General features: G+C 35.3%; 1 protein-coding gene across 3 annotated transcripts in view; it reads left to right on the top strand.

Moving 5' to 3' along the window:
* Positions 1 to 16,176, top strand: part of STK3 (serine/threonine kinase 3) — a 466,952-nt gene that overhangs the window by 198,723 nt on the left and 252,053 nt on the right. For all 3 annotated transcript variants that reach the window (XM_025393760.1, XM_025393762.1, XM_025393761.1), the window contains one exon: positions 6,362 to 6,476. In XM_025393760.1, the coding sequence (XP_025249545.1) occupies positions 6,362 to 6,476 (115 nt within the window). The remainder of the gene's footprint in view (positions 1 to 6,361; positions 6,477 to 16,176) is intronic.

The following is a 16,176-nucleotide window of genomic DNA, read 5'->3' as shown; positions in this document are numbered from 1 at the left end:
AAGTCCTTGCAGGGTGTAATAAGTGCTTTACAGTATAAAAGGTGCTGACATAGAAAGTATCAGAGGATGGCCACTGTATACATATGAACTCTGGAGTTTAAGCATTTCCTTCTTTTCCAATCTGTGGATTTTGTAATTCACAGCAGTTCAATGGAGAAAGGACATTTTATTGTTAAAGCTCACTTACCTACCTTCAAAGGTTTTTCACATACTCCAGTGCCTTCCAAGTCTCAGAGGCTACCATGGAATACGAATGCATTCCATTCCTTCATATGAACTAGGAACAATTTTATTTGCAGAAATGGTGAATACAAAATAAAGTCACAGTCAGTTTATCTTATAGCACCCTTTCTTTTCTTGCTGTAGTTAGTAATCATATTTATTTGTGAGTTTACTTCCTTAATTCCTGTATATTCATGCTGGTGTATTCTGTATGAGGGACCAAATTGTGGATGTGTGTTTCACGAGTGCATACTGAACATCTGGTCAAATGCCTGGCCCAAGTAGAGGGTCAGTGAATGCATGTGGCTGTTTAGTTCTAGTTGCTTACATACTTCACTGGGTTAAAGTTAGTGAGGCCATGTTTTATGTTGTAGAGGTGTTGGACTTGGATCCATCTACTTACATGGGTATTAGATGGGCCATGAATTATTTCTTTGAAGAGAATTTTACCTTTTGCCAACGTTTTCTCTTGACTTACTCTTATGGAGAGATAGGGCTGTTTTTTCAGGTAGCTGCCCAGGTTAGAATTCCTAATTTTTGTGAGTTGTCACTTCTACTCTTAGCATTGCTGATTAGCGTGCATGGCAAGAAAAATGTACATTTTTTTGTGTGCTTTTCAGTGAACATAATCTTGAATTCATTGTTACTTAACACTTTTCAAAATTTTGGATGAGAAAATTCATATTTAAAGAGTTTTTTTTTGGCTGGGCATGGTGGTTCATGCCTGAAGTCTCAGCACTTTTGGAGGCTGAGGCAGGCGGAACACATGAGGCCAGGAGTTAAAAGATGAGCCTGGCCAATATGGCAAAACCCCCTCTCTAGCAAAACTACAATAATTAGCTGGGCGTGGTGACACAGGCCTGTAATCCCAGCTACTTGGGAGGTTGAGGCACGAGAATCACTTGAACCCAGGAAGCAGATATTACTGTGAGCCGAGATGGTGCCACTGCACTCCAACCTAGGTGGCAGAGTGAGATTCTGTCTCAGGAAAAAAAAAATAGAGAGAGAGAAAGAGTTTTTGTTTGTTTGTTTGTTTGTTTTCTGAAGGATATACAGTCTGTTCACTGGTGGAGTGAAGCTTAACTCTGGGTCTATATCAGAGTCACCGGTAGAGCTTTTAAAAACCTACTGAATCAGAACCTCAAAGGAGTATGGGCTTGGGTCACAGGTGGCTCTGATGCACAGCCAGGTGTAGGAACAGTACTCCCTATAAAAATTTCTACATAGGCTCCATACCTCAAAGGAGTATATGTAAAGAGATTTTTTTTTTTTAAATGTTTCCCATATGTCGCAGTTCTAATCTGTATTTAGTTTCATTTGTTTGTAAACAAGCACTTTTCTTAAATGGTTCAGCGAACATTTATGAACTCCAAATACGTACTTTCAATTCCCAAGACCTAGCAAAGCTGAGTATGTCTGGAAACTTAAGGTATGAGATGGAGAGTAATCAGAGATACGGGTGACAAGGTAGACTTTGAAATAACTTGTATGTGATATGAAGCAGGTAAGACCTTTTCCTTTGGGTAATGGAGAATGATTGGAGTATTTTTGTTTAACTAGGAGAACAGTATGATCAGCTTATTTTACTTTTGTTTTAAAGTAAAGTACCTTGTCAACTGTATGTAGCATAGATTAGAACGGAGGAGAAAACTAAGACAAGGAGACTGGTGGGGAGCAAGTCTGTGTAAGAGGTAATGGAGTAGCACTGGGGATAAAACAGGTTTGAATTCAGGCATTTTAGCTCCAACCACTCTGTTCTACCTTTGACTTCAAGACATAGTTAATTTTTTTTGGTATTTATTGCCTTTGTTTTTAATACAAAATTTAATTATAATGGAAAAATTTTAACTTTTATTTTTTAGATTGATATTTTTGTTAATTATTTATTTTTAACTTTTATTTTAAGTTCAGGGGTACATGTGCAGGTTTGTTACATGGGTAAACTTGTGTCATGGGGGTTTGTTGTACAGATTATTTTATCACCCAGGTATTGAGCCTAGTACCCATTAGTTGTTTTTCCTGATCCTCTCCCTCCTTCCACCCTCCACCTTCTGATAGGCCCCAGTATGTGTTGTTCACTCTGTGTGTCCATGTGTTCTTATCATTTAGCTCCCAGTTATAAGTGAGAACATGCAGCATTTGGTTTTCTGTTCCTGTGTTAATTTGCTAAGGACAGTGGCCTCCAGCTCCATCCATGTCTCTGCAAAGGACATGACTTTGTTCTTTTTTGTGGCTGCATAGTATTCCATGGTATATATGTACCACATTTTCATTATCCAGTCTGTCATTGATGGGCATTTAGGTTGGTGCCGTGTCTTTGCTATTGTGAATAGTGCTAGTTACAATGAACATAAGCATGTGTGTGTCTTTATAATAGAAAAATTTATATTCCTTTGGGTATATATCCAGTAATGGGATTGCTAGGTTGAATGATATTTCTGTCTCTAGGTCTTTGAGGAATTGCCACGCTATCTTCCACAATAGTTGAACTAATTTACACTTCCACCAACAGTATATAAGCATTCCTTTTTCTCCACAACCTTGCCAGCATCTGCTTTTTTTTTTTTTTTTTTTTTAACTTTTTAATAATAGTCATTCTGACTGGTGTAACATGGTATCTCATTGTGGTTTTGATTTGCATTTCTCTAATGATCAGTGATGTTGAACTTTTTTTCATATAATTGTTGGCCACATGTAGGTCTTTTGAAAAGTATCTGTTCATGTCCTTTGCCCACTTTTTAATGGTGTTATTTTTTGTTTTTGTTTTTGTTTTTTTCTTGTGGATCTGTTTAAGTTCCTTATAGCTGCAGGATATTAGACTTTTATTGGATGCATAGTTTGTTCAAAAATTTTCTCTCATTCTGTACGTTGTCTGTTTACTCTCTTGCTAGTTTCTTTGCTGTACAGAAGCTCTTTGATTTTATTTGATCCCATTTGCCAATTTTTGCTTTTGTTGTGATTGCTTTTGGTGTCTTTGTCATAAAATCTTTGCCCATGTCCTGAATGGTATTGCCTAGGTTGTCTTCCAGGGTTTTTATATTTTTGGGTTTTACATTTAGGCCTTTAATCCATCTTGAGTTAAATTTTTGTACATGATATAGGGGAGGGGTCCAGTTTCAAATCTTCTGCATATGGTTAGCCAGTTATCCCAGCACCATTTATTGAATGGGGAATCTTTTTTCCATTGCCTGTTATTGTCAGGTTTGTCAAAGATCATATAGTTGTAGTTGTGTGGTCTTGTTTCTGGGTTCTTTATTCTGTTTCATTTGTCTATGTGTCTTTTTTTGTATCATAACCATGCTGTTTTGGTTACTGTAGCCCTGTAGTATATTTTGAAGTCAGGTAGCTTGATGCTTCCAGCTTTGTTCTTTTTGCTTAGGATTGCTTTGGCTATTCAGGCTCTTTTTTGGTTCCATATGAATTTCAAAATAATTTTTTCTAGTTCTGTGCTGAATCTCAAATAGTAGTTTTAATAAGAATGGCATTGAATCTATAAGTTGCTTTGGGCAGTGTGACCATTTTAATGATGTGTGTGTGTGTATATATATATACACACACATATATATATTTTGTTATTTTTTTATTATTATTATTTTTTGAGATGGAGTCTTGCTGTGTTGCCCAGGCTGGAGTGCAATGGCGTAATCTCAGCTCACTGCAACCTCCGCCTTCTGAGTTCAAGTGATTCTCCTGTCTCACGCTCCCTAGTAACTGGTATTACAGGCACGTGCCACCATGCCCAGCTAATTTTTGTATTTTTAGTAGAGATGGGAGTTTCACCATTTTGGCCAGGCTGATCTCAAACTCCTGACCTCAAGTGATCCTCTCAAAGTGCTGGGTTTGAGACGTGAGCCACCGTGCCCAGCCTCTTTTTAATGATATTGATTATTTCTATCCCTGAGCATGGAATGTTTTCACATTTCTTTATGTCATCTCTGATTTCTTTGAGCAGTGTTTCGTAGTTCTTGTGGAGACCTTTAATCTCCCTAGTTTGCTGTCTTTCTATGTAGTTTATTCTTTTTGGTGGCAGTTGTGAATGGGAGTTAGTTCCCGATTTGGCTCTCAGCTTGACTGTTGTTGGTGTATAGGAATGCTAGTGATTTTTGCACATTGCTTTTGTATCCTGAGACTTTGCTGAAGTTGTTTATCAGCTTAAGAAGCTTTTGGGCTGAGGCTAGGGGGTTTTCTAAATATAGGATCTTGTCATCTGCAAACAGGGATAGTTTGACTTCCTCTCTTCCTGTTTGGATGACCTTTCTTTCTTTCTCTTGCCTGATTGCCCTTGCTGGGACTTCCAATACTATGTTAAATAGGAATGGTGAGAGAGTGCATCCTTGTCTTCATGCCGCTTTTCAAGGGGAATGCTTCCAGCTTATGCCCATTCAGTATGATTGTTGGCTGTGGGTTTTGCATATATGGCTCTTACTATTTTGAGGTATGTTCCTTCAATACCTAGTTTGTTGAGAGTTTTTAATGTGAATGGACGTCTAATTTTATTGAAAGCCTTTTCTGTATCTATTGAGATAATCAGGTGGTTTTTGTCTTTAGTTCTGTTTATGTGATGAATCAAATTTATTGATTTGTATATGTTGAACCAACCTTGCATACCAAAGAGAAAGCCTACTTGATTGTGGTGGGTTGGGTTTTTTATGTGCCACTAGATTTGGTTTGCTAATGTTTTGTTGACGACTTTTGCATCAGTGTTCATCAAGGATATTGGCCTAACATTTTCTTTTTTTGTTGTATCTCAGCCAGGTTTTGGTATCAGAATGATGCTGGCTTCATAGAATGAGTTAGGGAGCATTTCCTTCCCAATTTTTTGAAATAGTTTCAGCAGGAATGGTACCACCTCTTCTTTGTATATCTGCTAGAATTCGACCCTGAGTCCGTCTAGTCCTGAGTGTTTTTTTTTGGATGGTAGGCTATTTATTACTGCCTCAAAGACAGAGCATAGCTAAAATTTTAAAGGCTGTACTGAGAAGTCTTCCCTGACAGTCTTCTCTTAACCTCCACAATTGGTAGTCTCTACATGTTCTTTTATTGTACTTTAAATTCTTTTTTTTTTTGCTTATTTGTTTTTCTGTCTTATTTATCTTACATTGGTGCCCAGCAAAATAGCTACTGTTTTTGATTGTAGCTACTACTACATAGAATTATTTATTTGAACAAGTTGTCCTCTTACATGCCATACTTGGTTTTTCTCTTTCTATTTGTGTACCTTTGTTCATGGCCTTTCTCTTTTCTAGAATTTTCTTATCCCTCTTCTCCATCTACATTTTGGAGTTTAAACTTTTCTTTCAAAATCTCATATAAATCCCACTCCCTTCCACAAAGTTCTCTTTGGATGATTCCAATGTTATTTCCTCATTTGAGCTCTTGTAGCATTAAAGTTGTGTTCTATTTAGTTTCTGCTGTCTTGTATTTTCTATCTCTATGTATTTTTTGAATTTGGTATTCTGCCTCTTTGAGATAGGTAAGTTTTCTCATACATCAGTATATGTAGTTTATCCATAATGTACATTATTGCTGATGGTCATTTGTCCCTTTCTAAATCTTCCTGAAGACAGCTTGGCTATAAACATAGTTTATTCTGCTCTGGAAGACATAAGACCACAGTTTAGAAATTAAATTGCTAATATTTTAATTCTATAAATTTAAACAGAAAAAGTTATAATTTTTTTCTCTAGAATTTTCAAAAGCCAGAATGAAAGAAAATTTAAAATAACTCTTTTGGCCTCATTGAAATATAGATTATTTTAGAGTTGATTAATATTTGACTGAATGCAAAATCCTTTAGAAGACTTATATTTAAAATGCTTTAGTTAAAGGGAAAAATTTTCATTTGTTCCTCATGTTAAGTAGTAATTTCTTTGCCAAAATGGAGTCTTATTTTCTTCAGAATCACTCAAAACATTTGGTCCTCTTCTGGTTTGTAATCCTGTTAAATTTCATCCATGAATTAAAGTCTAATTATGCATAGTTGGTGAACTCCAGATATTGAGAATTTGTTGTACAATAGACATTTACTTATTTAACTTATTGGAACATTATGAAATGTTGAAAATACTTTGTATTGAGATTAAGAAAAAAATTTCTTTGGGAATTAACTAAATTTAATTGTTTATGTGTTTTCTTTTAGCCCATATGTTGTAAAGTACTATGGCAGTTATTTTAAGAATACAGACCTCTGGATTGTTATGGAGTACTGTGGCGCTGGCTCTGTCTCAGACATAATTAGATTACGAAACAAGACAGTAAGTATTTTAAAGTAGTTTTGCTAATCTCATTTCTAAAGATTCGTATTTTAGAATCTGACTAGTTGGCATTTTGTTACAAAGAAAATAAAAGCCTGAAAAAAGAAAAGGTTTTAAGTTGTGTAAAGATATCTAGTAGGAGATGTGAGGACCAGCTCACATACCTTTCTGTGACAAATTTAGGAATTACATGATTGTTTAATTTTTTTATTAGAATAATTTTTGTTGTGTCACAGAGAAACTACCATGGTACTTCTCTTCTTCATTTGGAATCAGTGTGTGTGTGTGTGTTGTTTAATAATGTGAGTTTCATAAATTATGGCTAGAATTTTATTTAAAGTTTATAATATTCATGGTATTTATTTATCTTAAATTTTCTATATTATAATTTATGGCTGGTAATATTTGAAGAAATTATATACTTCTGAATTTAAAAAAATATAAAACATTTTTGTATTTATTTTCCCAAATATTCAAGATGTGTGAAAGTGATAGAAATATTACATATTTCTATAAATTTAGCTTAGTGAAATGTATTGCTTAATGAAAGCTTTTTATGGTTATGTTTTAACTCTAAGTAGAAGTACTATTTACAGAATTGTTTACTTTAAGCTAGTAATGCATCTAGTTTATTTGGACAATTTTGTATGGACCAAAGTGACCTTTTTTTCTTGAATAAGAAGAGTAATCAGTGAGATAATTTGTAATTCTGTAGCAGTAACATTATTATATGTTGTCAGCCATGTTTCAGTAAAATACATTCAGAAAAAATACTTCAGTCAATTTGTGGTTAACCAGAATCATTTTAAAGTTTGATTTGGGAAGTACACTGTAAGTTTATTTTACTAATTTTTTTTTCCCTGTTAGAGAAAAGAAAGTAAATAGGATTTCTTTTAAGAGAAGTGAAACAGAAGTTGAAATAATCCCTGTTTTGACAGAGTAGATTAAGTGATCTGTGACATTCTAATGATATATTTTAGAATTTCTATGGTGCTTAACTAGCACTTATGTAAATCAGATGACTCTTGAGTGGCAGAACAATGCTTCAATGGAAAGTAATTATATCCCAGTTAGAGAAGAGTTTTAATATCATTTCAGGGCTAAACAGTGCATTTGGTATTTAAAGTTATCAAGTAGGAATATGAAGTAAAAGTGTGTGAAATGGAAAATTTTAAACATCTCTATTTTCTTAGTTTTAAGTGTTAATGTTACAATTTTGAGCAGATATGAAGTATTTGATCCAAGAAGTTTAATTCTTGTTGCCAATAATTACAACTGTGAAGGCATACTATAGTTCTTAAAGATAGGTATGGATCAGATCATTATCTTCAGAAAACTCTTTGTCAGTTTTCAAAGAAAAGATTTTATCTGTTCATATTCTTTGTTACAAGACACAGTCCACTGAGCATGTTGGGAAGTCGTACACTTGGAATAGCATAGTTGTTACTCTCACACAACAGGTACCCTGGGTTCTGGGGTGACATAGTAATAGTCTAATTTCCATATATGAAAAGGAGCCCACAGCTGCACAAGAGATTGATCAGGAGCTGTAGGTATATTGTTTCTGAGTGTTGCCTTGATGACAGCTCCTATTAAGTCTCAGAAATATTTGTATCTTTCTTTTCTAGTGCAAGGACATTTTTCTTCATTTATTTATTATTCAAAAAGAGTACCATTATTGTTAAGGTTAATAATATAAAGATATGTAACATTCCGTTTAAAAAGTATTTGGACGTTGTAAGCCTTTGTTCACTGAAGGATACTCTTGATTGTCTGAATTTCAGAAGCATGACTATTACTGACTGACTGGCTTTCAAAAATTTGACTAGTATAACAGTCGTCTTTGATTAAACAGGTGTAAAACTCACTCTAGTAATTGTTTTCATGGTCATGAAACAATCTTTTCCTAAGAATATGGCAATTTGTTTTTAAGAGCTTGTATGGTCTGTTGTTTTTTTGTGATCTGCTTTGTTTTTTTAAATTCTGTATATATTTGAAATAGCACAAGGAATTCTTGTTATTTTATATTGCAAATGTTTATATTTACTCATATATTTATGCTTTTTATTGTTCTTTATTTCTTTCTGTATTTCCCAGTTGCCTGAAAAATATCTGTCAGTATTTCCTTATGTGTGGGTATGATGATAATACCTGGGTTTTTTTTGTTTTGTTTTGTTTGTTTTTGTTTTTTTGGTGAACATGTTGTTATTTTACTTCATGTTTTCTTTTTTCCTTTTTTTGAGACAGGTTTTCGCTCTTTTGCCCAGGCTAGAATGTAGTGGTGTGATCACAGTTCACTGCAACCTTGAACTTCTGGGCTCAAGCGATCCTCCAGCCTTAGCCTCCTGAGTAACTAGGACTTCAGGAGCATGCCATCATGCCTGGCTAATTAAAACAATTTTGTTTTGTAGAGATGGGGTCTGGCTGTATTGCCCAGGCTGGTCTTCAACTCCTGGTCTCAAGCAATTCTCCTGCCTTGGCTTCCCATAGTGCTGGGATGACTGATGTGAGCCACCATGCCTGACCCTCACTTCACTTCTGAACAGTATATTTGCTGGGTAAAGAATTCTAGGTTAGTGATTCCTTTTAGCCTTTTAAAGATATTATCCAGAAATCTTGTATTTTATGTCCCAGAACATAATTTATTTTTATTTTTTGTTTTTCTTTTTGAGACAGGGTCTTGCTCTGTCACTCAGGCTCTAGTGCAGTGGTGTGATCATGGCTAACTATAGCCTTGATCTCCTGGGCTCAAGTGATCTTCCCACTTCAGCCTCCTGAGTAGCTGGAACCATGGTCATGTGCCACCATGCCCGGCTAATTTTTTTGATTTTTTGGAGATATAGGGTCTCACTTTGTTGCTTAGGCTCATACCCTAGAACATATTAATTATAGTCTAATTCTGTCTGCTAATCTTTAAATGTTAATCTCCTTTGTGTCTCTATTTTATATTGTTTCTCTTGTTTTTTATTGTTTTTGTCTATGCCTTGTGATCTTTGATAGAGTGCTGGACATTGCATAAAACGTGATAGAGGTTATTTGAACTTCTGAATGTTGATGTATTTTACTTAAGGTTTTTGTTTGTTTCTATCTGGTGACTAGAACTAGCAATCCTAGATCACTTTAATTCAATTAGGGTTAGAGATAATTTGAATCTGGGCTTTAGTACAGTTATGTGTTACATAATGATGTTTCCATCAATGATGGACTGCATATAGAATAGTGGTACCGTAAGATTATAGTATCGTATTTTTACTGTACTTTTTCTATGTTTAGATGTGTTTAGATACACAAATACCATTGTGTTACTGCTGCCTACAGCATTCTGTACAGTAACATGCTATACAGGTGTGTAGTCTGGGAGCAATAGGCTATACCATCTAGGTTTGTGTAAACCCACTCTGTGATGTTCACACAATGATGAAACTGCCTAATAATGTCTTTTTTGGAATGTATCCATGTTGTCAGGTGACACATGACTGTACTTTTGAGGGTTGATCCTCCTTTACATTTAGGATATGGTCCTTTGGCATTACAGGGCTTCGCAGTTTCTTGGTAGGTTTTGATTTCCAATCTTTGACCTTCTCATCTTGTAAGTCAGTCAAAAGGTCTGCTCTGCTTCTTAGCCTCTTGGCCTCTGTTCTGTAATTAATAGATGCCTGTTGGAGAAAAGGAGCCCTTATTGCTAGGCTCACCTCTTTCTTTTTCTTTTTTCTAATATTTTGTTTTCATTAGCCTTGTGTCTTCATTAGCCTTAACATAGACTGTTAAATGTATTTTGTCCAGACATTTTAGTTCTTTCAGCAGGAGAGTGGTCTGAATTATCTAGTTTATCATTACCAGAAGTGGAACTCTTTCAAATAATACAAGTTTTGTTATTAGCAGTTCTGTTCTGCTATGAGCAAACACATGCAAAGCTACCCCCAAAGGCTAAGGGAGCTGAGAGGCTGAAGAAAGACGCTGACAAATCCAGTTTCTTATAAAAAACATTTATTACAGACTTACTAACGGAAATAATGTTTTGGGTGGCCAAGAGGTGGTGTATTCCCACATCCACCCTCCCCAAAATATCCTTTATATAGCAAGCTGTTTTGGTAAAACATGTGCAGCTGGTGACACTTTAGACTTTCTTGCTATTCGTGACCACTGGAGAGGTTAGATAAAGATCTTTATGAGGGGTTATCTGTGCTACAGGCGTTGTTTGAAGACCTTGCTGCTGGAGCCAAACTCCTGTCATTATGGTGGTTTTGCTTCGAAATGGTGTCACTCTTGTCTTGCAACAGGCTGGTTTTTTACCTACATCTTTAATCTAGCTGGAGTTTATTTCTGTATATGATATGAGATAGGGGTATACAGCACTTCTTTTTTTCTTTTTTTTTTTTTTTTTCTGTGTGGAAATCTAATTGTCCTAACACAATTTTCTATCCCTTTTTAACTGGCTTATAAGCCTGTGCTACTAAGGTTATGTATATATTTGGCTCTATATTTGGTCTCTCTGTTATAGCAGAGATTTATTTGCCTGCTTCTGCAACAGAAATATGTTCTTAATTATATGGTGGCATGTTTGATATTTGGGATGCAATTCCCTTGTCTTTGTTTTCCTTGATCTCTCATATATGTTTGTTTTATTTATTATTATTATTATTATTATTATTATTATTATTATTATTTTTTGAGACGGAGTTTCGTTCTTGTTGCCCAGGCTGGAGTGCAATGGCGTGATCTTGACTCACTGTAGCCTCTGCCTCCCAGGTTCAAGTGATTCTTGTGCCTCAGCCTCCCTAGTAGCTGGGATTATAAGCAGCCGCCACCATACCCACCTAATTTTTATATTTTTAGTAGAGATGGGGTTTCGCCACATTGGCCAGGCTGGTCTCAAACTCCTGACCTGAGGTGGATCCACCTGGTCACCCAAAGTGTTGGGATTACAGGCATGAACCACTGTTCCTGGCCTCATATAAATTTTAGGATAAGTTGTCAAGCTCCACAAAAAGTCTTGCTGGGTTTGTGATTGGAATTAGATTTAACTCATAATTTGTGTTAACTGGTATTTTCCAATCCATGATCATAGAATATCTTTGTGTTCAGTTCTTCTTTTTTGTATTTAAATGTGTTTTTAAATCTCCTTGAAAATTGTTTGGCTGGGTGCGGTAGCTCATGGGTGTAATCCTGGCACTTTTGGAGGCCAAGGCAGGTGGATCTCCTGAGGTCAGGAGTTTGAGACCAGCCTGGCCAACATGGCAAAACTCCGTCTCTACTAAAAATACAAAAAAATTAGTTGGGTGTGGTGGTGGGAGTTTGAGACTAGCCTGGCCTGTGTGGCAAAACCCCGTCTCTACTAAAAATACAAAAAAATTAGCTGGGTCTGGTGGCGGGCGCCTATAATCCTGGCTACTCAGGAGGCTGAAGCAGGAGAATCGCTTGAACCTGCGGGGCAGACGTTGCAGTGAGCTGAGATTGCACTCCAGCCTAGGCAACAGGGTGAAACTCCGTCTCAAAAAAAAAGAGAAAAAAAAAGTATACATTTTAAATTTGATTTGCTTCTAGGAGCTTTGTCATTTTTACTGCTAATATGAATGATCTTTTATTGTTCTTATATTTTCAAGTTGGCTAATGGTAGTATCTAAGAATGCTGTATCTTGTATATTTTTGTTATTCACCATAGCAACTTTTGCCGTTGGTACTCCTCTGACCCTGTTCCTTAATTTTACTAATTAGTCATTTGCTTATTTATTTTCTATCCACGTACCTTTTTTGTAATCCAGTTAATAATCCTGTTTGACATTTTGTATCATTTTTGCCTAGTGCCCCAGTTATTTCTCTTAATCTCTTTTTAGAAGTTTTAACTTGTCCTTGAAACTCATGCTTTGTGTTTGGGGCCTGTTCGTTGCAGTGAGTATCTCAGATACTGGTTTACTAATTTGCTTGCATCTTTTTTTACTCTTGGCCATTTGGGTATGTCAGGTAGAGCCCTTGAATTGACTTTTCTTATTATTATATTCACTTAAACGAATTCATGTATGATCTGTGGATGTAAAACTTTATTGACAACTTTAACCTTTATAAATCTAAAAAAGATGTAAAAACATGATCACTGAAATTATTGTTTTGTGCTTATCTTTAAATTGTTAATAAAAACTGTAAAATATAGGTTGAGAACAAGGTTGGATTGGTGCTCAAGTGGACTCATATGGATGTTGCTCTGACAGCATAATCCTGTTCTGATATGAGAGCTTAACTGTATAGTTCCTTTGATTATGTATATACTACATATATCAACCATATTAATAGTAAGCTTTCTCAGAGTAATGGACAGCTTAGAAGTGAGCTTCGTTTATTATAGAGAAGAAACAAAATTATGTGATGATTTAGGGAGCTGACAATGGATTCTAAATTTTTAATTTGTTTTAAGAGTAGTAAGTCTTGGAGGACCACCTAAGTAACGTATTTTTTTTGTGTGTGGAATTGTGCTTGTCTTTGAGAGAAATCTTATTAGGGATAAAGCGTTCTTGATTCTGAATTATTGATGATTGTCTATTTTTTAACAAATGTTTCCTTGAAAACTGAAAATAAAAGGCACAGGAAAGAGCAAGTCCAATTAAGTTACATGTCTTTTAAACAAAACATTTAAGTTCAAATTTTTTAGCCTGATGTATAAACAGAGTTTATATATTACCTCCTTTCTACCTGTACAGTTTCATACCTCATCACTGTTTTATCAGGTACTTTCCACTTCAGTGTTACAATGAGAACTGGCTCCTAGAATAAGAACTGGCTTCATATTTTGGTGATGATATGTATGCCCTTGCCTTGTCCTCTGCCCTTCTTTTAGTGTTATCCCTACCCCCGGTCTTTACCTAGTGAACTTGCATCCATGAAGTCCTAGCTGAAAATGTTACCTCTTATTTGAAAATTTGCATATTTTCTCAGGTAGTTTGTTGTCTGTTTAGTAAATCATTGATTAATTAATTGAGTCTTTATTGCATATTCACTCTTACATAAAGAAAGCACGATAAATGCTGTTTTTACCGTGGTGATGATGTTTATTTTGACTATTAGGTAGGCTGTCTTTTCATATTTGTATTGGCTCTTTCATGTTCTTTTTGTGCCTATTCTTTGCTGTTTGTTATTTCTGTTGGCCTTTTTTTTTGGATCCGTTTTATTGCTTGACAGGTGGCTAATAGTTATATGAGTACTTCACGTATTTTAAAAGTCATAAAACAAATTATCTGATTGTCAGCGTAGATATTAAAGAAGGACCTTCAAAAGCTGATCTGTACTTTTTCTTTGGGAAACATGTAGGAAAAGATGAAGGCATAGAATTAAGTTGCGGATTAATTAGACATATTCCAGTGGTTGTAACTGAGTCTGAGTTGTAAAGGATAGAGATTTTGTCTATTTAGGTGCTGATTCTTACTCAACATGGGCCAGATCACAGAGTTGGCACCTGAGCTGGTAACGAATTGTGGTAATTAATGGTAGTGGTACTAGAATTAGGAAAAAGGTAAAACTCTCCTGTATTCTAGTGGATGATAAAAGTTTCTCTTGACTCTTCTGGTTACATTATGAGTAAAAATCTATTAGGTTAGTATTCATTGAGTCCTTTTGGTTTTTAAGTATTTGGGGCTTTATAAAATAGTGTATGTGACTTAAATTTCTGATTTTTGTGATCAGACTCACAAACATAGCTCAAGTCCTGGTATCACACACATTCAGTAACTGATTTTTTCACAGTATTTTAAACTATCTTTTAAGTTTGATGAAACTTCTTTGTAGATAATCCAGCTATGGTATCCTATACTTGGGAGTTACATTTAATTAGTCAGCTTTAGTGTTTGGGAGAAGAGTGGTTGCAGTTGCCTTTCTCCTTGAAGAGTAAACTCAAGGAGTAAACTCCTCAAGGACAGGAGTTTTAATATATTCATCTTGAAATATTCCAAGTGCCTAGAATAGCTTTTGGCACCTACAAGCCTTTGATAAATGTTGAGCTGAAACAGCCAATTTTTTGGTTCTTATCCTGTGAATATAAAATTACCCTACCTCTCTATTCAGTGTTATATTTTTGTGGATAAGTTATAATTTCCATGACTACTATTCAGTATTAATAATGTGGATTGCTGAACAGATATGGTCATATACCAAAGACAAGCCATAAAAAGTATGCTTACTAGTAACCTTGGCATGTGTGAAATACCAGAATATGTTTCATTAGTTCTCCGATTTTTACAAAAGTTATATATGTATCTATGTTTAATTTTTTGCTTAATTTTAAAAATGTGTATATTGATAATTTTAACCATAGGCTTGCTGTATGTAACTCATGAAAAAGCTTTTTGTTGTTGTTGTATAAGGTAGTAATATAAGCATTTTTTTTTTTGAGGAGTCAAGTGTTTTCAAGTTTAAAAAGAATAGAAGTTTAGTATATTTGTGGTAATGAGTTTTGAAGGTTTCCCGTGAGGAAATTTTTAAAAAACCAACTTATATTATATTAAATGCCATTAAACATCTCGAAACATTTATGCATTTCAAACATATACTACAGAGTAGAAATGCATAACTCTGTGAAATTGAAGCTCTTAAAAGATAGGTTAGATTTTTGATTAGAGGCTTTCCAAATAATCTTTACATAATTGTAAAGCTATGTCTTGACATATGGAAGAAATAGAGTCTATGTTTTAGATGTTTATTGTGTACTTAAAAACATTCTAAGAAAATGCCTAAGGTAATTCTCTCCCATTTAGGCCCATTTTTTGATTTGACTACTTGTTTTCATTCAACCTAGTACAGTAGAAATGGCATGAACCCAGGCTTTCAGCAATATAGGTTTTAGTTTTGGTTCTTCTACAGACTAGTTTTATGGTCTGGAGCAAATCATTTAACTGAGAAGGACTTCAGTGTCCTCATCTGTTAAATAATAAGTAACATTTGCATAGTGCTTTACATTTTACTTGGCAGTTGATATGGTTTAGCTCTACGTTCCCACTCAAATCTCATGTTGAATTGTAATCCCCAGTGTTTGGGGAGGGACCTGGTGGGAGGTGATTGGATCATGGGTGCAGATTTCCCCCTGGCTGTTCTTATGATAGTGAGTTCTCATCAGAGTGTGTAGCACTTCCCCCTTCATCCTCTCTCCCGCTCTGCCATGAGAATTCCGTGCTTGCTTCCCCTTTGCCCTTCTGTCACAATTATAAGTCTCCTGAGGCCTCCCCAGCCATGCTTCCTGTACAGCCTGTGGAACTGTGAGTCAGTCAAATCTCTTTTCTTCTAAATTACCCAGTCTCAGGTAATTCTTTATAGCAGTGTGAGAGTGGATGAATACAGCTGTTTTATTTACATTTTGGTTGAGTAGAAAGGTTCAAAACCTATTTATTGATTTAGGCCCAGTGCTGTTCACTAGAGGTACAAATAACTAATAAATGCTGGTGTCTTGCATTCTTCACACATTAGATGAGGTAATAGGTATGTAAAAAGCCAAATTCTGTTTTGCAAAGAGTTAGAGCTCTTTAGGAGGAAAAAAAGAGGCACACATAGCCTAACAATTTAGAAAAAGTTTCATTGGTGAGAGAATCCATTAGCACAGTGATCCTCGACCTTTTTGGCACCAGGGACTGGTTTCATGGAAGACAATTTTTCTATGGTTGGGGGTGATAGTTTCAGGATGAAACCAGTTCACCTCAGATCATCAGGCATTAGATTCTCATAA

The sequence above is a fragment of the Theropithecus gelada genome, chromosome 8 (genome assembly GCF_003255815.1).
Source record: "Theropithecus gelada isolate Dixy chromosome 8, Tgel_1.0, whole genome shotgun sequence".
In the NCBI taxonomy this organism is placed as follows: Eukaryota; Metazoa; Chordata; class Mammalia; order Primates; family Cercopithecidae; genus Theropithecus; species Theropithecus gelada.
The sequence above is the reverse complement of the archived record's forward strand: the minus strand, read 5'-3'. Positions and strand labels throughout refer to the sequence as shown.